This window comes from Nematostella vectensis, chromosome 5, assembly GCF_932526225.1.
Source record: "Nematostella vectensis chromosome 5, jaNemVect1.1, whole genome shotgun sequence".
Classification (NCBI taxonomy): domain Eukaryota; kingdom Metazoa; phylum Cnidaria; class Anthozoa; order Actiniaria; family Edwardsiidae; genus Nematostella; species Nematostella vectensis.
This window is the reverse complement of record NC_064038.1, coordinates 1,134,066-1,157,338: the sequence shown is the minus strand read 5'-3', so window position 1 is coordinate 1,157,338 and position 23,273 is coordinate 1,134,066. Positions and strand designations below refer to the sequence as shown.

Genomic DNA, 23,273 nt, shown 5'->3' with positions numbered 1-23,273 from the left:
CGTGATTGTGTGTGTCCCTTGGCAGGATTTTCATTGGTCAATGGGATCACGTGGTAGTCTGCACATGGGAACGTTCTATTTCGAAGTCAACCAACATGGCGGTACAGTTGAATTTGCGAGTTTTGCCTCGACTTTTTTCATCTCGTTGCGGCTTGTTCTTAAATTCTCGGAATTGTTTTTCTACGTCACAGAGTGGTGCGCTACTGATCGAAAATGAGAAGTATTCGTGGCTGAGAGAACTTGGATTAAAAGCTGACAACCCCGGCGTCTACAACGGCACATGGGGGGGGAAAGGAGAGGTAAACTTTGTTTTTTTTTCGAAACTAAAATTATGAGAAATCCAATCAGGTTTGATATTATGCTATCTTGCACGACTTAAGACAACTTTTCTGCAAAAGTAAAAGTTCAATCAGTGATCAACAGTTTATTTACACTTCTATCTGTCTATCATTGTTTACTTAAAAGTAAGTTAAGTACCTACCTTGATTTGTATAAATAAAAGTACTTTAAGAACTAAGTAATAAGTATTTTAAAAACAGGATAACAAATCTTCCGACCTAATACTCCATATTTGCAATGTTGTGTTTTCCAATATTTTTTTTCTCTTATTGTTTTAATGAGAATTCTATTTTACCATTCTCAGGTTGTCACTTCAATTTGTCCCTCAAATGGACAGCCCATTGCCCGCGTGCAACAGGTATAAACAAGGGTGCTACTTTTACTCGCTTAACCCATTGACTCCTGGCTTTTTTTGAGCTGAATTTACAAAAAACAGACTGAAAACAGATACCTCCCCCCCTATTCTGAGTTTTATACAGCCCGTCAAAGTCAAACACAGCTGCACCTAGTCAGCGGTATCCAAGCTTTCCAACAGTGCTTTGCAGTCCCCACTTTTAATCCCTTGTCGTTGTGCTGAAGCCAGCACAAGTTGATGGTTGCTTGTATTTTTCATCAAAAATACAGCTATGAGCATATTAGGAGAGTGTCTCAGGACATCATGAAGTCTTTTGGGGCATAATTGAGTGCTTTGCTTATGGATATTTGCAAGCAAAGGTGGATTCATGATGATTTTTTTCTCGTTTGGCTTTGCCTGGATGAGAAAATAATTTTCTAATGAATAACCACAGCTCTCCTAAATGCTGTCTTTTCTGAAACCAAATTGATCCCAAAATTGTTTACACTGCTATTCTGGGTCTGTATGACCTGGAATTGATTTGTTTGGCTTTGGGGTGAAAAGACTTATAAAAAAAACATCTGACTTTGGGGAGAGGAGTGTTGATTGGCCCTCCCCTCGTGAATTTTCCCCTGGATCTCCCAGAATGCTTTGCAATACGTAAAGACATCTTCGTGGTTGTACAATCCTTCAAGGAGTGGACATTGTGTTTTGAGGCCATGGAAATGTACCTGGAGGATCAGAATAAAGGTATCTATTTGTGTCTTGAGCTGTGTTTGCTGATCTCTCTCCTTGTGTGGTATTTTGAGCTTTTCTCTCCTTGTTCGATTTGAGATTCGTCAAAGAACCTGTGCTATTATTTGGCTTAAGAGTAGATGCCAACACCTTGGTTGGATGCATATCTGCAAGACCATTTATCCCTTAGACTGATGCCTGAGTATCTTCATCTTGTTGTGTTTATTTTGCATTAATGAATTTTTTGGGTTGTGGGTACTTCCCAAAGCCGGTACAGAACGGTTGAGGGGTCAATGTGTTAAGCATGGTAGCAACATAATGGCATGGGTGTGCTCTCATAATAGCATTGGTGTTTTCTCATGTTAAAAGCCGCATTGTCACCAGTTTACTTCCAGAGGTTCGACAGAAACCTCAACTGTTAAAAGACAATAGAATCTATTAGAATCTGCGCTATTAAACAAGCCATCCGCTCTAAATTTTCAATCACAACCTCAAAGAAACTTCCAAAAGACACAGTGCTTTCACAATGAAATATTGAAATATTTTTCACGTTTTCCGTTAAAAATCATCTGAGATTGTTACGTAATCGACCAGTGTGACAATGCGGCTTTAAGTGTGTACATCAGCAAAATAACAACATTGATGTAATGTCTAGTCCACACTAGTGACATAACAACATTGATGTAATGTCTGGTCCACACTAGTGACATAACAACATTGATGTAATGTCTAGTCCACACTAGTGACATAACAACATTGATGTAATGTCTAGTCCACACTAGTGACATAACAACATTGATGTAATGTCTAGTCCACACTAGTGACATAACAACATTGATGTAATGTCTAGTCCACACTAGTGACATAACAACATTGATGTAATGTCTAGTCCACACTAGTGACATAACAACATTGATGTAATGTCTAGTCCACACTAGTGACATAACAACATTGATGTAATGTCTGGTCCACACTAGTGACATAACAACATTGATGTAATGTCTGGTCCACACTAGTGACATAACAACATAGGCGCACACTCTTATGTTCTATGGTCGAGGGTAAATGGTTCCGCATACAGACATGTTTTTTTTCTTTTTTGTCTTATGCCTATGTCGTTATAATGTCGGGCTTATTAACATATGATCATAAGAAGGTGCACACCTAAGTCGTTGTGTCACTATTTTGCACCAGGCATACAACATGAATCTGCATTATTTTCCTTTTTTTGATTGTTTGAAAAAAATGCTTCAAACATTCAAACCAGTAGCCAATCAGACGACAAGAAACAAGATAAATTTTTCAAAAAAAAACATGCATGTTTGAAACATAGCCATATTCAATAAAGTGGTCATGGTTAATGGATGGCTGAAAATGGTACTAATGCCTGTCTACCAAATATATTTTGGTTACTTATTTGAGGATATATGTATTTACTGTCAAACCTGCCATTAGGTAGACTCTTGTCATTAAATGGATAGTGAGTGAGTGATATTATTCATAGGAAATCAAAGGATGTGGTAGCAAAGTTTCCAAATATTTGCTAACAAAAATTGCCACCATTTCCTTAATTGGCAGATCTAGGTCATTCATTCCCTAGAGTATTTAGTACTTGGGATAGGTACTTGTTAGTAGACATGGGGCGATACTAAATACCATGTGAACTATTCTGACTGCAGGGCTCCGTGCAGGATTATGATGCTACAGTGAAGCTTGCTAAAGAGGCTTGGAAGTGCTGGGCAATGGTATTGTTAGGAATAAGAATTATAATTCACTGTTATGTTTCTGATAAGAATTATTATCAACTGTTATATTGTCATATCTGCCAACCCAACTTGCACAAGAATCATGTGAAATACAGTTAATATGTGAAAAAAAAACCGTAAGAGAGCCAACGTGAATACAATGCAATGCAATACATTGCGTGTGAATACAGAGAATGAATCTGGTGACACCAGCCTCATGTGGGTGAGTTGACAGCTATGTATTGTGTTTTCTAGACTCCTGGACCAAAGAGAGGGGAGGTTGTGCGCCAAATTGGGCATGCACTTCGTGAGAAACTCACACCTCTTGGAAAACTGGTATGTACCCTAATGTAGTTCTGCGTTCTATTTGGAATTTGATGGTCTAAATTGAGCTTCTTGGAAGATCCAAAGATAACTGTTTGTACTCTTATAGTTATCTTTGGAAGTTGGTAAAATTTTCCCTGAGGGTGTTGGCGAGATCCAGGAGTACATAGATGTGTGTGACTACGCCGTCGGCCTGTCGCGGATGTTCGATGGAAAAGTCTTCCCATCTGAGCGTAAGTTTCCTTGTTTTCAGCTTGTTTCTGTGCTTTTTTTCACCATTGAAAGATATTTTAGTGTTACAGTAAAACTCTTTATTGTATAACATGTAACAATAATAAACAAATATTTTCAATGTACATACTATACAAATCCAGTGTCTGCCTGCCTGTCTCTATCAGTCTGTTTATCTTTACTGTAAAATCATTATTTCATTATATTTCTTTCTGACTGTCTGTTTCGGCTTTTTGTCCTTCTAAACTTCTAAATTTCTTCTTTAGATACCAATTACTATCTTCTTGTGTATTCTATTCCTACAGGTCCAGGGCACGCGCTGCTGGAGCAATGGAACCCTGTTGGAACTGTGGGGGTCATCACAGCGTTTAACTTCCCTGTCGCTGTGTTTGGCTGGAACACCGCAATCAGCATGACCTGTGGCAATGTGAATATCTGGTAGGCATCACTACAAAATCTTTACACTCTAAATAAATGCACTTTGCTCTTGGCTAGATTCTTCTTTTGCACTGAGCATGAATAAGGGTTTTATCACTGAGCATGAATAAGGGTTTTATCACTGAGCATGGATAAGGGTTTTATCACTAAGCATGAAGAAGGGTTTTATCACTGAGCATGAATAAGGGTTTTATCACTAAGCATGAATAAGGGTTTTATCACTGAGCATGAATAAGGGTTTTATCACTGAGCATGAATAAGGGTTTTATCACTAAGCATGAATAAGGGTTTTATCACTAAGCATGAATAAGGGTTTTATCACTAAGCATGAATAAGGGTTTTATCACTGAGCATGAATAAGGGTTTTATCACTAAGCATGAATAAGGGTTTTATCACTAAGCATGAATAAGGGTTTTATCACTGAGCATGGATAAGGGTTTTATCAGATGGCTGAATGTCGTTTGTGTTTACTTCTAAGATATTGTATTTAGTTTTATTTGAATAAGCATTATAATAATGTAGAGGTGTTCATCAGGAGTTTTCTAATACTCATAGGAAGGGAGCCCCCTCGACACCTCTAACCAGCGTGGCAGTGACAAGGTAAGTTATATGTACAGTGTGAACTGTGGTTTGGCAGTGACAAGGTAAGTTATATGTACAGTGTGAACTGTGCTTTGTCAGTGACAAGGTAAGTTATATGTACAGTGCGAACTGTGCTTTGTCAGTGACAAGGTAAGTTATATGTACAGTGCGAACTGTGCTTTGTCAGTGACAAGGTAAGTTATATGTACAGTGTGAACTGTGCTTTGTCAGTGACAAGGTAAGTTATATGTACAGTGTGAACTGTGCTTTGTCAGTGACAAGGTTAGTTATATGTACAGTGTGAACTGTGGTTTGTCCTAATCACCTATTTACAATATTCTTGTTTTTTTTTAGAATTGTTGGCTCTGTTCTTGAGGCAAATGGCTTCTCTGGTGCTGTGTCATCGCTAGTGTGTGGCGGAGCAGAGATAGGGTGGGTATGGACCAGGCCTGGCATGACAGCAGGGGCTTGTGACAAAATACTACCACCCCTTCCTGAAATATGACACCCTTAACTTACAGAAAATTGATGCTAGAGCTGTCTAAACAACCACATCTCCGCTATTCCCATTTTTTCACATGTTAGTGTTGTTTGATCATGTTTACACTACAGATTTTTATGATGGGAGAGTAATCCTACCTACCTACCCCCACAAAAGCAAGAAGGTTACTACTACCGTAACCCTCCTCCCTGCTCTGACGATTTAGGCAACCTAAAGTGATATCCAAAATTTTGATGACCATATTGTGTCATGACTTGTTAGGTTTAAGACAAAAATAAGAAATAATGTTTCTTTTCCTGCTTTTGTTAGGGAAGCCATTGCAAAAGATCCCAGAATTGATCTAGTATCATTTACTGGAAGCACAGCAGTAAGTGATAACCAGTGCAACCATTCAAAACCATTCATTGGAAGGCAACTAATGTTGTATGTAATTCACAGGTTGGGCAGAAAGTTGGAGTTGCTGTACAAGAGAGATTTGGTATAGTATTCAGCTTTATGTTTAGTAGTGTGGTTACTTTTCTTGGCATTGACTACATTTCACTGCATTTTTCAAGTTGGAATTTATGATATCATCCTTTGCAACTTCAGGTAGAAAGCTGTTAGAGCTAGGTGGCAACAATGCAATTATTGGTAAGTGACAACTGACACAATGTTATTATTGGTAAGTGACGACTGACACAATGTTATTATTGGCAAGTGACAACTGACACAATGTTATTATTGGTAAGTGACGACTGACACAATGTTATTATTGGTAAGTGACAACTGACACAATGTTATTATTGGCAAGTGACGACTGACACAATGTTATTATTAGTAAGTGACAACTGACACAATGTTATTATTGGTAAGTGACGACTGACACAATGTTATTATTGGTAAGTGACGACTGACACAATGTTATTATTGGTAAGTGACGACTGACACAATGTTATTATTGGTAAGTGACAACTGACACAATGTTATTATTGGTAAGTGACAACTGACACAATGTTATTATTGGCAAGTGACAACTGACACAATGTTATTATTGGTAAGTGACAACTGACACAATGTTATTATTGGCAAGTGACAACTGACACAATGTTATTATTGGCAAGTGACGACTGACACAATGTTATTATTGGTAAGTGACAACTGACACAATGTTATTATTGGTAAGTGACGACTGACACAATGTTATTATTGGTAAGTGACAACTGACACAATGCAATTATTGGTAAGTGACAACTGACACAATGCAATTATTGGTAAGTGACAACTGACACAATGTTATTATTGGCAAGTGACAACTGACACAATGTTATTATTGGTAAGTGACGACTGACACAATGTTATTATTGGTAAGTGACAACTGACACAATGTTATTATTGGTAAGTGACGACTGACACAATGTTATTATTGGTAAGTGACAACTGACACAATGCAATTATTGGTAAGTGACAACTGACACAATGCAATTATTGGTAAGTGACAACTGACACAATGTTATTATTGGCAAGTGACAACTGACACAATGTTATTATTGGTAAGTGACGACTGACACAATGTTATTATTGGTAAGTGACGACTGACACAATGTAATAATTGGTAAGTGACGACTGACACAATGTTATTATTGGTAAGTGACAACTGACACAATGTTATTATTGGTAAGTGACAACTGACACAATGCAATTATTGGTAAGTGACAACTGACACAATGCAATTATTGGTAAGTGACAACTGACACAATGTTATTATTGGTAAGTGACAACTGACACAATGTTATTATTGGTAAGTGACGACTGACACAATGTTATTATTGGTAAGTGACGACTGACACAATGTAATAATTGGTAAGTGACGACTGACACAATGTTATTATTGGTAAGTGACAACTGACACAATGTTATTATTGGTAAGTGACAACTGACACAATGTTATTATTGGTAAGTGACAACTGACACAATGTTATTATTGGTAAGTGACAACTGACACAATGTTATTATTGGTAAGTGACAACTGACACAATGTTATTATTGGTAAGTGACAACTGACACAATGTTATTATTGGTAAGTGACAACTGACACAATGTTATTATTGGTAAGTGACAACTGACACAATGTTATTATTGGTAAGTGACAACTGACACAATGTTATTATTGGTAAGTGACAACTGACACAATGTTATTATTGGTAAGTGACGACTGACACAATGTTATTATTGGCAAGTGACAACTGACACAATGTTATTATTGGTAAGTGACAACTGACACAATGTTATTATTGGTAAGTGACAACTGACACAATGTTATTATTGGTAAGTGACGACTGACACAATGTTATTATTAGTAAGTGACAACTGACACAATGTTATTATTGGTAAGTGACAACTGACACAATGTTATTATTGGTGAGTGACGACTGACACAATGTTATTATTGGTAAGTGACAACAGACACAATGTTATTATTGGTAAGTGACAACTGACACAATGTTATTATTAGTAAGTGACAACTGACACAATGTTATTATTGGTAAGTGACAACTGACACAATGTTATTATTGGTAAGTGACAACTGACACAATGTTATTATTGGTAAGTGACGACTGACACAATGTTATTATTGGTAAGTGACAACTGACACAATGTTATTATTGGTAAGTGACGACTGACACAATGTTATTATTGGTAAGTGACAACTGACACAATGTTATTATTGGTAAGTGACAACTGACACAATGTTATTATTGGTAAGTGACAACTGACACAATGTTATTATTGGTAAGTGACAACTGACACAATGTTATTATTGGTAAGTGACAACTGACACAATGTTATTATTGGTAAGTGACAACTGACACAATGCAATTATTGGTAAGTGACAACTGACACAATGTTATTATTGGCAAGTGACAACTGACACAATGTTATTATTGGTAAGTGACGACTGACACAATGTTATTATTGGTAAGTGACAACTGACACAATGTTATTATTGGTAAGTGACGACTGACACAATGTTATTATTGGTAAGTGACAACTGACACAATGCAATTATTGGTAAGTGACAACTGACACAATGCAATTATTGGTAAGTGACAACTGACACAATGTTATTATTGGCAAGTGACAACTGACACAATGTTATTATTGGTAAGTGACGACTGACACAATGTTATTATTGGTAAGTGACGACTGACACAATGTAATAATTGGTAAGTGACGACTGACACAATGTTATTATTGGTAAGTGACAACTGACACAATGTTATTATTGGTAAGTGACAACTGACACAATGTTATTATTGGTAAGTGACAACTGACACAATGTTATTATTGGTAAGTGACAACTGACACAATGTTATTATTGGTAAGTGACAACTGACACAATGCAATTATTGGTAAGTGACAACTGACACAATGTTATTATTGGCAAGTGACAACTGACACAATGTTATTATTGGTAAGTGACGACTGACACAATGTTATTATTGGTAAGTGACAACTGACACAATGTTATTATTGGTAAGTGACGACTGACACAATGTTATTATTGGTAAGTGACAACTGACACAATGCAATTATTGGTAAGTGACAACTGACACAATGCAATTATTGGTAAGTGACAACTGACACAATGTTATTATTGGCAAGTGACAACTGACACAATGTTATTATTGGTAAGTGACGACTGACACAATGTTATTATTGGTAAGTGACGACTGACACAATGTAATAATTGGTAAGTGACGACTGACACAATGTTATTATTGGTAAGTGACAACTGACACAATGTTATTATTGGTAAGTGACAACTGACACAATGCAATTATTGGTAAGTGACAACTGACACAATGCAATTATTGGTAAGTGACAACTGACACAATGTTATTATTGGCAAGTGACAACTGACACAATGTTATTATTGGTAAGTGACGACTGACACAATGTTATTATTGGTAAGTGACGACTGACACAATGTAATAATTGGTAAGTGACGACTGACACAATGTTATTATTGGTAAGTGACAACTGACACAATGTTATTATTGGTAAGTGACAACTGACACAATGTTATTATTGGTAAGTGACAACTGACACAATGTTATTATTGGTAAGTGACAACTGACACAATGTTATTATTGGTAAGTGACAACTGACACAATGTTATTATTGGTAAGTGACAACTGACACAATGTTATTATTGGTAAGTGACAACTGACACAATGTTATTATTGGTAAGTGACAACTGACACAATGTTATTATTGGTAAGTGACAACTGACACAATGTTATTATTGGTAAGTGACAACTGACACAATGTTATTATTAGTAAGTGACAACTGACACAATGTTATTATTGGTAAGTGACGACTGACACAATGTTATTATTGGTAAGTGACAACTGACACAATGTTATTATTAGTAAGTGACAACTGACACAATGTTATTATTGGTAAGTGACAACTGACACAATGTTATTATTGGTAAGTGACAACTGACACAATGTTATTATTGGTAAGTGACAACTGACACAATGTTATTATTGGTAAGTGACAACTGACACAATGTTATTATTGGTAAGTGACAACTGACACAATGTTATTATTGGTAAGTGACAACTGACACAATGTTATTATTGGTAAGTGACAACTGACACAATGTTATTATTGGTAAGTGACAACTGACACAATGTTATTATTGGTAAGTGACAACTGACACAATGTTATTATTGGTAAGTGACAACTGACACAATGTTATTATTGGTAAGTGACAACTGACACAATGTTATTATTGGTAAGTGACAACTGACACAATGTTATTATTGGTAAGTGACAACTGACACAATGTTATTATTGGTAAGTGACGACACATACAATGTCCTGAAATTTACAAACACACAAAAAAATTCTTATATTTTAACATGCAGCTTCCAGTTACACCTACCCCCTCCCCATTATAAGACTAAATATTGAAAAACCCATCCCTCATTCAATTTATCGCCCAGTCCCTTTTTCCAGTTCAAATGGTAACTACTGTATAGTATGAACACAGGGGATATGTTATAGCGGAGCCAAGCAGGCGGCGCGCGGAGCACCATAGGCATAGAAATATGGTATAGGTATGCGACTTGGTTTTTGTGGTCATCGCGCGGGTACCCTGTGGTGTCACTCGCCAGCCAGCCAGCCAGTCAGTCAGCCGCGCGACTCCCAGGCCCCACTTGGCCCCGAAATGGCGACTAAATACAAGCACGGAGCAAGGGAAAAAGTTCTTGTCGATTATGCAATGATTATTTATTTTGCCTCAAATTTTGTGACTTAAGGATAAAGTCAACTAATTCACGCCAAGATTTATCTGGTTTTAGCTAGTAAATTTATACAAGTAACAGTTCACATTAAAAAGCGAACAGAACCACAAGAAAGCGACAAAAAAAACAATGCAAGGTGAGTTTTGGACGACGATTTGTATTGTCTATTGAGGATATGACAGTTATTAAGCTTTTTGTTGTCCTTTTTGTATGCCTTGAGAATGCGAGTACTCAACTTAGTAATCAAATTATTTGAGCATAACAGGTTTTGTTTTGACATTCTTCGTTTTATCTATATTCTTGATTGTGTTAAATAAAATACAATACAACAAAAACTGGAATTCGTCTTTAATAAGACTTCTTCAGGGCAGATTGATTGTGTTGAGATATTTCATAAAGGCTAACCAATATCGTGTTGAATTCGTCACATACTGCTAAAGAAGACCGTTCTTGTCTTTATATCCTGTGCTCTTAGTCCTAAGAAGATACATATCCTTAGAAGATACCGCAGCTTTTTCAACTTACAAGAGAAATTTTCCTTACCTAAAAAAAACCTATTTACAACAATATGTATTGTTGTTATTGTCTGCATCTTGCATCTCATGTGGTTATTTTTTTTTTTAAATAGTTGTGGAAAATTAGTTAGATTATAAATGGCTTGATAAAAAGATTGTTTTGAAAGAGATAAAAAATAATTGTTTTCACTCTTTTATGAACCAGGAACTACCTGAGGGCCAAGATGAATGCTAAAGACTGGAAGACATGAGAATTAAAAATCATGTCTTGAAGAGAACAGTAGATGTTCTTATTCACTAGTCATTTGATACCCCCTTACCCATGGTCCCAGGGAAGGGTGGGGGATTTAACTTTAATAAAAGCCTGTTTCCAAGTTAAGAGTCAAAAACAGTCAATACCACCACCCCTCTTGACATATTCTGGTTAAAAAGTGGTCTAAAACCCCACATTAACCCCTGACTTCTGCGGGACCATAAGGGAGGGGGCGCAAATGACTAGTTCATTACTATGTGATTCAGCAGTACACACTCAATAGGTTTTTTTAGAACAAGATACTTATATAATATAAAACTAAAAATAAACTTTTGCTTTTTAAATAATAAATCTGTAAAGAAAACAGTTTTCTATCAACCTAAAGATAATGGGAAAGGGGATATTTTAGAAAAGTACTGAATATAATTATCACATTATTGTTATTATATTTTCTTTTCAGACATTTAAGGAAGAGTCATATTTCTTCCTTTTTCTTCTCCCTGTTGACTATTTTTATGCAATTGATGCTCTTTGCTATTTCCCCTCTACACCAAAAATAAATTAATGAACAGATTTGATTTTTTAATTAGAAATTTTCATTTATTACTTTCACTTACATTTTCTTTTTAGGATTTTCTTTTCAAGTCTCTTGCCCATTACATTTATTTTAGATGTTTAGATTTATTTCATTGGAATAGTTAGATCCAGGGTTTCTCAAAACACCAAAATATAATGCATTACTGGATGTATATTTGTAGATATTAATTCCCATGGGGATGGAAAATCACCACTTAAAATGGTACATTAAATCTTCAGCATTGCATCTTATCTAAAATTGTGTCTGACACTATATTCCATCTTTGAAATCCTGTTTCATCCATTGTTCTTCGCAAGAACAAAGCTTGTCAGAATATAGCTTTACAAATGTACATTAATGGACCTTTTATTAAGGGGAAGGGTTTTTTAGGGCAAGATACTTAAACTTTATAACACTAGCAACAACCTTGTTCTTTTTCAATAATATAATTCTGTTCACATAGCTTGGATAGCAAAGACATGGCCTCTTTAGAGGCCTGTGGTGGTGAAAGGGTTAAGATAATGGGAAAGGGGAAATGTCAAGAAATGCTCAATCAAATTATTTTCATTTCTGTTATATTTTTTTCACCAAACCTTTCAAGTAGAGTCAATTCACTTTATATCTCCTCTCCCGTCGATTATTTTTTAGTCAATTGATATTCTTTGATTCCTCTCTACCCCAAACATAGATCAATAAAAGGGTTTGGTTTGAAATTAGAAGTTAGCATTTTCAATCTGTTTTTTTCTTCATTGCATTCATTTGGGAGTAGGCCACCAACAACAAGGCCACTATATGGTAAAGGGGGGTGGGTCCAATGAAGGAGAGAATCGCCACTAAATCAATACATAAAAATCACAGTATGGCATCTAAACAGTCTAAATATATTATTTGAATCTTTGGAATGCTGTTACATCCATGACATTTTCTGCACAAGGGCAAAGCTTGTGGGAGTATTGTTTTGATTAAAAAAAGATATTCATAATGGAACTTCTATGATGGGACATAAGAATTTACCCTTAGACTCTTGACAACTTTGACAGCCATATCCACACCAGGAATTGTATTTGTTAACTTTGATGTACTGCATAATTTAAATTATTGAATAAGGCCTGGATCCATTTGGCTGGTACAATAAATAAATCTCAGTAGAGAGCAGGATCCTAGATCCCCCAATAATACCTTTGATCAGTCAACACAAAAGGTGTTTATGCTGGCTCCGCTTTTAGGCAGTGCCTAAATCTATATATTAGTGTTGGAATGTTTTAACTACTGTATAGTATGAACACAGGGTATATGTTATAGTGTTGGAATGTTTTAAGTGCTGTATAGTATGAACACAGGGGATATGTTATAGTATCTATATATTAGTGTTGGAATGTTTTAACTACTGTATAGTATGAACACAGGGTATATGTTATAGTGTTGGAATGTTTTAAGTGCTGTATAGTATGAACACAGGGGATATGTTATAGTGTTGGAATGTTTTAAGTACTGTATAGTATGAACACAGGGGATATGTTATAGTGTTGGAATGTTTTAAGTGCTGTATAGTATGAACACAGGGGATATGTTATAGTGTTGGAATGTTTTAAGTATTGTATAGTATGAACACAGGGGATATGTTAAAGTGTTGGAATGTTTTAAGTACTGTATAGTATGAACACAGGGTGTAATAGTGTTGGAATGTTTTAAGTACTGTATAGTATGAACACAGGGGATATGTTAAAATGTTGGAATGTTTTAAGTACTGTATAGTATGAACACAGGGGATATGTTATAGTGTTGGAATGTTTTAAGTACTGTATAGTATGAACACAGGGGATATGTTATAGTGTTGGAATGTTTCCTTCGAATATTGACTTTGCTTATTAATGTTTTCTTTTAATTAATATTCACAATGCTTGGAATGTTACCTTGGAATATTCACAATGCTTATAAATGTTTCCTTGGAATATTCACAATGCTTATTAATGTTTTCTTGGAATATCCACAATGCTTATTAATGTTATCTTGGAATATTCACAATGCTTATTAATGTTTTCTTCAAATATTCACAATGCTTATTAAATGTTTTCTTGGAATATTCACAATGCTTGGAATGTTTTGTTCGAATATTCACAATGCTTATTAATGTTTCCTTCAAATATTCACAATGCTTATTAATGTTTCCTTGGAATATTCACAATGCTTAGTAATGTTTCTTTTGAATATTTACAATGTTTGGAATGTTTTCCTGTTTTTCTTTTCAGTGATGGACGATGCTGATATGGATCTGGTTGTGCCGTCTGTGTTGTTCGCAAGTGTTGGAACTGCTGGACAGAGGTGCACTACCACAAGGCGATTGGTGGGTAGTGGAATTCATGGATCTGGGGGGGGGGGGCTGGTGGGTAGTGGAATTCATGGATCTGGGGGGGGGGGGGGTTGGTGGGTAGTTGACATCATGGGTCTGGAAGGGAAGTATTGGTAGTGGGCATCATGGATCTGGGGGGTTGGTGGGTAGCGGAATTTATGGATCTGGGGAGTGGTGGGTAGTTTGACATCATGGAACTGGGGGGTGGTGGGTAGTTTGACATCATGGATCTGGGGGGTGGTGGGTAGCGGAATTCATGGATCTGGGGGGGTTGGTGGTTAGTGGGCATAATGGATCTTGGGGGGTGCTTGTGAGTAGCGGAATTCATGGATCTGGGGAAGTGGTGGGTAGTTTGACATCATGGATATGGGGGGAGGTTGGTGGGTAGTGGGGATCATGGATCTGGGGGGATGGGTGGATAGTTGGGATCATTGATCTGGGGGGACACTGTTGTATCTAACAAGGGAGGGGCACACAACCCTCTGCCTTTTCTCTCACTTAAGTTCTGAGACATATCTATATTCCCTAAATCCCTGTAACTCAGCATCCCCCCTGCAAGTCCATTAGCTTGCCTTGCTGTTACAGGCTATATACTAAAGATGGATTGATTAAAAGCCACTTTGTCACCAGTGTACTTCCGGAGGTCCGACGGAAACCTCAACTGTTAAAAGACAAAAGAACTATTAGAATCCGAGATATTTAACAGGCCATACGCTCTTAATTCTCTTAATTCAAAGAAACTTCCAATAGACACACTGCTTTCAAGGCTTGAAGTATGAGTCTGAATTTTCTAGAAACCAGTTCATTTAAAGACATACCCACTTTAAAAATATTCATTATACTAAAACTGTAATCTGTTAAAATGTAAGATGTTGATTTTGTATACAGATTCTTCATGAATCAATTCATGATCAAGTTGTCGAGAAACTTAAAAAAGCGTATGCACAAGTCAAGATGGGAGATCCCCTAGACGGTGAGTCTATTATAATGTAGTCATTTTATTTCTGCTTCTTGAAATGGGAATAATGAAAAACGACTCCTGATCTCAAAATGACCTCTTCTGGCCTCAAACTAAAACTACTAACTAAACCAATCTATAAAACTACAAACTAAAACTTATATGGAATGCTAAACAATATTAAAATAATCATGTACAGCAAAACCCCCCTATAAAGGATATTTTGGTCGGAATACAAAACTGTCCTCATTTGTATGAGTTGCTCTTGTGAAACAGGTATCCAAAAAGCAAAGTTCTGCTGTCAAAGCATCTCTTGGTTCTACAATAACTATATTTTTAATGTATTTGTATCTTATCGTAACCTTCTTTAAGTAAAGTTGATTATATCTTTTATCTGCAGATGGTGTTATCTACGGACCTCTTCATAATGAACAAGCTGTGGCAATCTACCTGAACGCCATTGAGGCAGCCAAGAGCCAGGTAACACATGACAGCAGCAGTACTACCTTTTCAATTATCACAGTTCTGATTTTAGTTATCTCACAGGATGCGCAAGTATGCTTGAGCAACTACTGCCCACCTATTTATTGATTATTTTAATAATTGTCAACCATCTTTTTGCCTTTCCCACTGTTTCCTTTAAGTTTGTCATACTTTTTTTGCCTTTAAAGAATGGTTAAAATCAAAACCAAAAGCATGGAATCCGCTGCACAATTCAGTAGTTTTGCTAGCTTCAATGTATGAAGAAATAATGGTCAGGGGTTTTTGTAAAACTACTACACTATGGACTTACTGTATATTGTTTGTTTTATTTATTTTTCTCGGTGGATTCTGTAAATTCTGCACAAACCCGTCCTCACAGTTTCTTTGTTAATCATACTGATGCATTTTATTCTGTTAATAAGAGTGATTTTAATTATTTTCTGCTTGTTTTTCAGGGAGGAACAGTTGAATGTGGAGGCAAGGTAATGTGACATTTTCTGCCAGCAAAACCCAAAGCTTTAAAATTTGCTATTTTGCTATTATCTATTCTTGTATAAATTTTCCGAAGGTAATATGATATAGATAATTTGCGACTTTCAACTGGTAAAAAAAAACAGAAACAATGCATTGCATTGGATATTGGTGGTTTGGCACCTTTAAGTTTATTTGTTAATCCATGCTTAATTTATACGTTGCACTCCCTGCTGTGCGTAATGTTGCCTTATATGTTCCAACCTCGAACTCGTGCAGTCAAGGTTGATTTGATTTTGAGTTTCTGTCTCACAAATCAAAACCAACATAGCATCTGACTTGGAACAACAAGACATGCTCTTCCCATGCAGTACAGTGGCACAGTTGTGCTCAGCGCCGCACAAGCCTTAGTTCTGGCATGCTGAACTTATGATGTTTAAGTGAAAATTTTTTCTAGATTCAGCACAGCAGAATTGCAATGTCTGAAACGCTGCTCTTATGATTGCTATTGTATGGGCTTACACTTGGTGTTTATTTGTCAGTTGTTGATAGGCCTGGATATCATGTTGAGCCAACCATTATGACTTGTATTCATTTGTAGGTGGTTGATAGGCCTGGATATTATGTTGAGCCAACCATTATGACTTGTATTCATTTGTAGGTGGTTGATAGGCCTGGATATTATGTTGAGCCAACCATTATGACTTGTATTCATTTGTAGGTGGTTGATAGGCCTGGATATTATGTTGAGCCAACCATTGTGACTTGTATTCATTTGTAGGTGGTTGATAGGCCTGGATATTATGTTGAGCCAACCATTGTGACTTGTATTCATTTGTAGGTGGTTGATAGGCCTGGATATTATGTTGAGCCAACCATTGTGACAGGCCTGAAGCACGATGCTGAAATTGTTCACACCGAATCATTTGTACCCATTTTATATGTTCTTAAATGCAAGGTAAGGCAGAATCAGTTTTAACACATTAATTTTGCTTTTGAGTGTCTGAGTTCTTTTTTTTTTTTTTCTTGTTTTGAAAACAGACTGTTTACTCTTTTCCTTGCCCTGGCTTGCACAGTGATTTGAGTTTTCTTACAGGGCTTCTGAAATTATGCGGAAAAAACTCAAAATTACGCGGGAAATCAATCATTACGCGCTAAGTTACGCGGGATTTTGCAATACATTTTTCATAAATAAAAAAGGTATTTTATTATTAGTCCTAGGCCTTCGCCGTTTAGCAAAGAACGCCTAGTCAATTTATTAGTTTTCGAAACTCAGTTCGAAATATCGCGCCTTTACGAAGAATATCTGTTTTTTTTTACGAGAAATAGTGGTTAGAACCCTAAAATAACACATCAGCGGTGCACTTAAATGTTTTGTCTTTCAAAATTTACGCGGGATTACGCGGAAATTTGTGGATTACGCTGAGAAAGCCAAATTACGCGCTTCCGCACAATCGCGTAATTCCAGAAGCCCTGTTCTTTATTCTGAGTACATCATTTGAGTTGTTTTGAACCCCGGAACTCCAGCTCGGGTGGATTGGAAGCTTGAAAGATTATTTATCCAATTAAATAAATTTCACAAGGTTGTGCCAAATATTTGATAGCCTCAATACAAAAAAAAAAAGCTCTAATAACCCCCTTTGGGTAGAGGGAGGGCTTATTTAAGAGGGTGACCTTCTTCACTGGGAAGGGTATTTATTATAGGGAGTTGGGATCACTATGATAGCGCATGATAGCGCTTCGGTAAAGGGGCCTCTCACCTCTGTTAGGACGGCTTTGATTCCTGGAGACATGGATAGTATCTTTCTGTTTCTCAGCCCTGAATTTGACTCGTTGAACGTGTGTGAGCTTATTAAAAATGTCTTTCCACTGCTTGAAGATGGGCAATTCTTAATTGTGTTTTAGGATTTTAAGAGTAAGAGCGTTCAGTATATACGAATTTAAAAATAACTAATTTTATCAACAGAACTTTGAGGAAGCAGTCAGTTTCAACAATGAAGTCAAGCAAGGTCTGTCCAGCAGTTTGTTTACAAAGGACATGGGGAAGCTATTCCAGTGGATGGGGTAAGCAATGGCAGGAGATAAGAGCAGGGCGGACACGGGGAAGCTATTCCAGTGGATGGGGTAAGCAATGGCAAGAGATAAGAACAGGGCGGACATGGGGAAGCCATTCCAGTGGATGGGGTAAGCAATGGCAAGAGATAAGAACAGGGCGGACATGGGGAAGCCATTCCAGTGGATGGGGTAAGCAATTGCAAGAGATAAGAACAGGGCGGACATGGGGAAGCCATTCCAGTGGATGGGGTAAGCAATGGCAAGAGATAAGAACAGGGCGGACATGGGGAAGCCATTCCAGTGGATGGGGTAAGCAATTGCAAGAGATAAGAACAGGGCGGACACGGGGAAGCTATTCCAGTGGATGGGGTTAGCAATTGCAAGAGATAAGAACAGGGCGGACATGGGGAAGCTATTCCAGTGGATGGGGTAAGCAACTGGAAGAGATAAGAACAGGGCGGACACGGGGAAGCTATTCCAGTAGATGGGGTAAGTAATTGCAAGAGATAAGAACAGGGCGGACATGGGGAAGCTATTCCAGTGGATGGGGTAAGCAACTGGAAGAGATAAGAACAGGGCGGACACGGGGAAGCTATTCCAGTGGATGGGGTAAGCAATTGCAAGAGATAAGAACAGGGCGGACATGGGGAAGCCATTCCAGTGGATGGGGTAAGCAATTGCAAGAGATAAGAACAGGGCGGACATGGGGAAGCCATTCCAGTGGATGGGGTAAGCAATGGCAAGAGATAAGAACAGGGCGGACATGGGGAAGCTATTCCAGTGGATGGGGTAAGCAATTGCAAGAGATAAGAACAGGGCGGACATGGGGAAGCCATTCCAGTGGATGGGGTAAGCAATGGCAAGAGATAAGAACAGGGCGGACATGGGGAAGCTATTCCAGTGGATGGGGTAAGCAACTGGAAGAGATAAGAACAGGGCGGACACGGGGAAGCTATTCCAGTGGATGGGGTAAGCAATTGCAAGAGATAAGAACAGGGCGGACATGGGGAAGCTATTCCAGTGGATGGGGTAAGCAATGGCAAGAGATAAGAACAGGGCGGACATGGGGAAGCTATTCCAGTGGATGGGGTAAGCAATTGCAAGAGATAAGAACAGGGCGGACACGGGGAAGCTATTCTAGTGGATAGGGTAAGCAATGACGAGAGATAAGAACAGGGCGGACATGGGGAAGCTATTCTAGTGGATAGGGTAAGCAATGACGAGAGATAAGAACAGGGCGGACATGGGGAAGCTATTCCAGTGGATGGGGTAAGCAATGGCAAGAGATAAGAACAGGGCGGACATGGGGAAGCTATTCTAGTGGATAGGGTAAGCAATGACGAGAGATAAGAACAGGGCGGACATGGGGAAGCTATTCCAGTGGATGGGGTAAGCAATGACAAGAGATAAGAACAGGGCGGACATGGGGAAGCTATTCCAGTGGATGGGGTAAGCAATGACGAGAGATAAGAACAGGGCGGACATGGGGAAGCTATTCCAGTGGATGGGGTAAGCAATGACAAGAGATAAGAACAGGGCGGACATGGGGAAGCTATTCCAGTGGATGGGGTAAGCAATGACAAGAGATAAGAACAGGGCGGACATGGGGAAGCCATTCCAGTGGATGGGGTAAGCAATGACAAGAGATAAGAACAGGGCGGACATGGGGAAGCCATTCCAGTGGATGGGGTAAGTAATTGCAAGAGATAAGAACAGGGCGGACACGGGGAAGCTATTCCAGTGGATGGGGTAAGCAATGGCAAGAGATAAGAACAGGGCGGACACGGGGAAGCTATTCCAGTGGATGGGGTAAGTAATTGCAAAAGATAAGAACAGGGCGGACATGGGGAAGCTATTCCAGTGGATGGGGTAAGCAATGGCAAGAGATAAGAACAGGGCGGACATGGGGAAGCTATTCCAGTGGATGGGGTAAGCAATGGCAAGAGATAAGAACAGGGCGGACACGGGGAAGCTATTCCAGTGGATGGGGTAAGCAATTGCAAGAGATAAGAACAGGGCGGACATGGGGAAGCTATTCCAGTGGATGGGGTAAGCAATGGCAAGAGATAAGAACAGGGCGGACATGGGGAAGCTATTCCAGTGGATGGGGTAAGCAATTGCAAGAGATAAGAACAGGGCGGACACGGGGAAGCTATTCCAGTGGATGGGGTAAGTAATTGCAAGAGATAAGAACAGGGCGGACACGGGGAAGCTATTCCAGTGGATGGGGTAAGCAATGGCAAGAGATAAGAACAGGGCGGACATGGGGAAGCTATTCCAGTGGATGGGGTAAGCAATGACGAGAGATAAGGACAGGGAGGACATGGGGAAGCTATTCCAGTGGATGGGGTAAGCAATTGCAAGAGATAAGAACAGGGCGGACATGGGGAAGCTATTCCAGTGTATGGGGTAAGCAACTGGAAGAGATAAGAACAGGGCGGACATGGGGAAGCTATTCCAGTGGATGGGGTAAGCAATGACGAGAGATAAGGACAGGGAGGACATGGGGAAGCTATTCCAGTGGATGGGGTAAGCAATGGCAAGAGATAAGAACAGGGCGGACATGGGGAAGCCATTCCAGTGGATGGGGTAAGCAATGGCAAGAGATAAGAACAGGGCGGACATGGGGAAGCTATTCCAGTGGATGGGGTAAGCAATGGCAAGAGATAAGAACAGGGCGGACACGGGGAAGCTATTCCAGTGGATGGGGTAAGCAATTGCAAGAGATAAGAACAGGGCGGACATGGGGAAGCTATTCCAGTGGATGGGGTAAGCAATGGCAAGAGATAAGAACAGGGCGGACATAGGGAAGCTATTCCAGTGGATGGGGTAAGCAATTGCAAGAGATAAGAACAGGGCGGACACGGGGAAGCTATTCCAGTGGATGGGGTAAGTAATTGCAAGAGATAAGAACAGGGCGGACACGGGGAAGCTATTCCAGTGGATGGGGTAAGCAATGGCAAGAGATAAGAACAGGGCGGACATGGGGAAGCTATTCCAGTGGATGGGGTAAGCAATGACGAGAGATAAGGACAGGGAGGACATGGGGAAGCTATTCCAGTGGATGGGGTAAGCAATTGCAAGAGATAAGAACAGGGCGGACATGGGGAAGCTATTCCAGTGTATGGGGTAAGCAACTGGAAGAGATAAGAACAGGGCGGACATGGGGAAGCTATTCCAGTGGATGGGGTAAGCAATGACGAGAGATAAGGACAGGGAGGACATGGGGAAGCTATTCCAGTGGATGGGGTAAGCAATGGCAAGAGATAAGAACAGGGCGGACATGGGGAAGCCATTCCAGTGGATGGGGTAAGTAATGGCAAGAGATAAGAACAGGGCGGACATGGGGAAGCTATTCCAGTGGATGGGGTAAGCAATGACGAGAGATAAGGACAGGGAGGACATGGGGAAGCTATTCCAGTGGATGGGGTAAGCAACTGGAAGAGATAAGAACAGGGAGGACATGGGGAAGCTATTCCAGTGGATGGGGTAAGCAACTGGAAGAGATAAGAACAGGGCGGACATGGGGAAGCTATTCCAGTGGATGGGGTAAGCAATGACATGCACCATGTAGCAAAGCTACTAAGATAATAATAAGATAATAACGTAGTGGTAATATTGAGTTGCATTTGTCAGACCGATGGGCTCAGACTGCGGAATTGTGAATGTCAATATCCCTACTAGTGGAGCAGAGATTGGAGGGGCATTTGGTGAGTACATTTTTAATGACTCTCTGATTAGTCTGTTAGGCGATAAGAAAAGGGGTAGGGGTTGCTTTAGTTACTGTCACTGTTCATTGTTCAAACCGTTCATCTAAAAAGGTGGGGACTTCAGGGGGTGGCAAAACCTCAAAAACCTCAGGCGTGAAAACGACTGCCACTTTGAATATTCTTTCACGACGCCCTCTTCCCTATTTGGAAAAATGAACGACCGGTCCCCTATATTTTAGCACATTTTTGTAATTTGTTTTTAGTCCTTAAGTTGAAGGACTCCAGGTTCCTAGAAAGCAGATTAACGCTAACCCAGGGATGAATGCCCTTTTTACTCAATCAAATGTCGAGATAACTGTATGTATCCTTGGGTTAGCCCTTACGTGCTTTCTAGGAACCGGCCCGAGAACCCCCACTACTGTACTAAACTTTTCATCTTTATCACAGTGAAAAATCTGTCAGTCGTTATTTTCTGCAGCAAAGTGTAACAAAGAAACCATGTCCATCAGCCGATTTGGGGAAACTATTACAATATTTCAACCTTATGCTATTTCCCATAGGCGGCGAGAAGCATACCGGAGGGGGTCGAGAGTCGGGTAGCGACTCCTGGAAAGCCTACATGAGACGATCCACATGGTACGTGACTACACCACGTCGTTATAATTTTCTTGTGTGTGTGTGGGGAGGTAACTTTGTATCAATCTTTCCCTGCAGCACAATCAACTATAGCAAGGATCTTCCGCTTGCGCAAGGAATAAAGTTCGGTTAGGTCAAGCGGCTACCAAAGGAAATGAAGCACCGCTAGAAACAAGTTTTCGATGGCAAACGTCTAACAATTGCAGGCTTGTAACTCAAAAAAATGTGTCTTAGTGTCCTAAATTATGAAAAGTCGAGCTAGCGTTTCGAAAGGGTTGAATAATAAATTAAGTCACTTGCTAATCCACTGTGTTTTTTATTTCATTTGTGTCGTTCGTGTGTTCGTCTGATGTGTTTAGCTGCTTACCTTAGGTCTTGTACAGACTTCTTTCCTTCATAAGTGGATGATGATTCAGTTACAATCATGTTGTGGAGTTAACTGTAAACTTGATTTAAACGTTCTTCTCGCTGTAAAAATTGGTCTCGTGAGCTTCTCAAGACTATCCAAATAAAGTTTAGTTATGAGCCTTGAAGAACTCCTTAAAAAACAAAGTTAGTATGCGAACAGGCGCTCTTCTTGCTAGATTGAATCACTGTAAGCTCGTTTAAGGCGACTTGACACCTCTCAACTTTGCGCATTTGCTACACGGGCGCATTGCACTAATTTGTAGATATTAATGCACTACATTACCAAGGAAGGATGAAAGTTTATATATTCTGAAATTTTTTTATAGTAGGG

At 39.0% G+C, this 23,273-nt stretch overlaps 1 protein-coding gene across 1 annotated transcript; it reads left to right on the top strand.

Annotated features, from left to right (window-relative positions):
* The first annotated feature begins 71 nt into the window (after positions 1–71).
* Positions 72–22,837, top strand: LOC5502556 (alpha-aminoadipic semialdehyde dehydrogenase). The gene is made up of 20 exons (XM_048727881.1): positions 72–299; positions 644–697; positions 3,088–3,153; positions 3,409–3,489; positions 3,587–3,710; positions 4,014–4,146; positions 4,703–4,747; positions 5,084–5,161; positions 5,541–5,598; positions 5,670–5,709; positions 5,820–5,861; positions 14,121–14,215; positions 15,110–15,194; positions 15,580–15,659; positions 16,118–16,144; positions 16,975–17,091; positions 18,100–18,197; positions 21,825–21,898; positions 22,459–22,534; positions 22,613–22,837. Exons 1-20 carry the CDS (start codon positions 96–98, stop codon positions 22,665–22,667), a joined length of 1,632 nt encoding a protein of 543 aa, XP_048583838.1. The 5' UTR covers positions 72–95; the 3' UTR covers positions 22,668–22,837.
* The last annotated feature ends 436 nt before the right edge of the window (positions 22,838–23,273 follow it).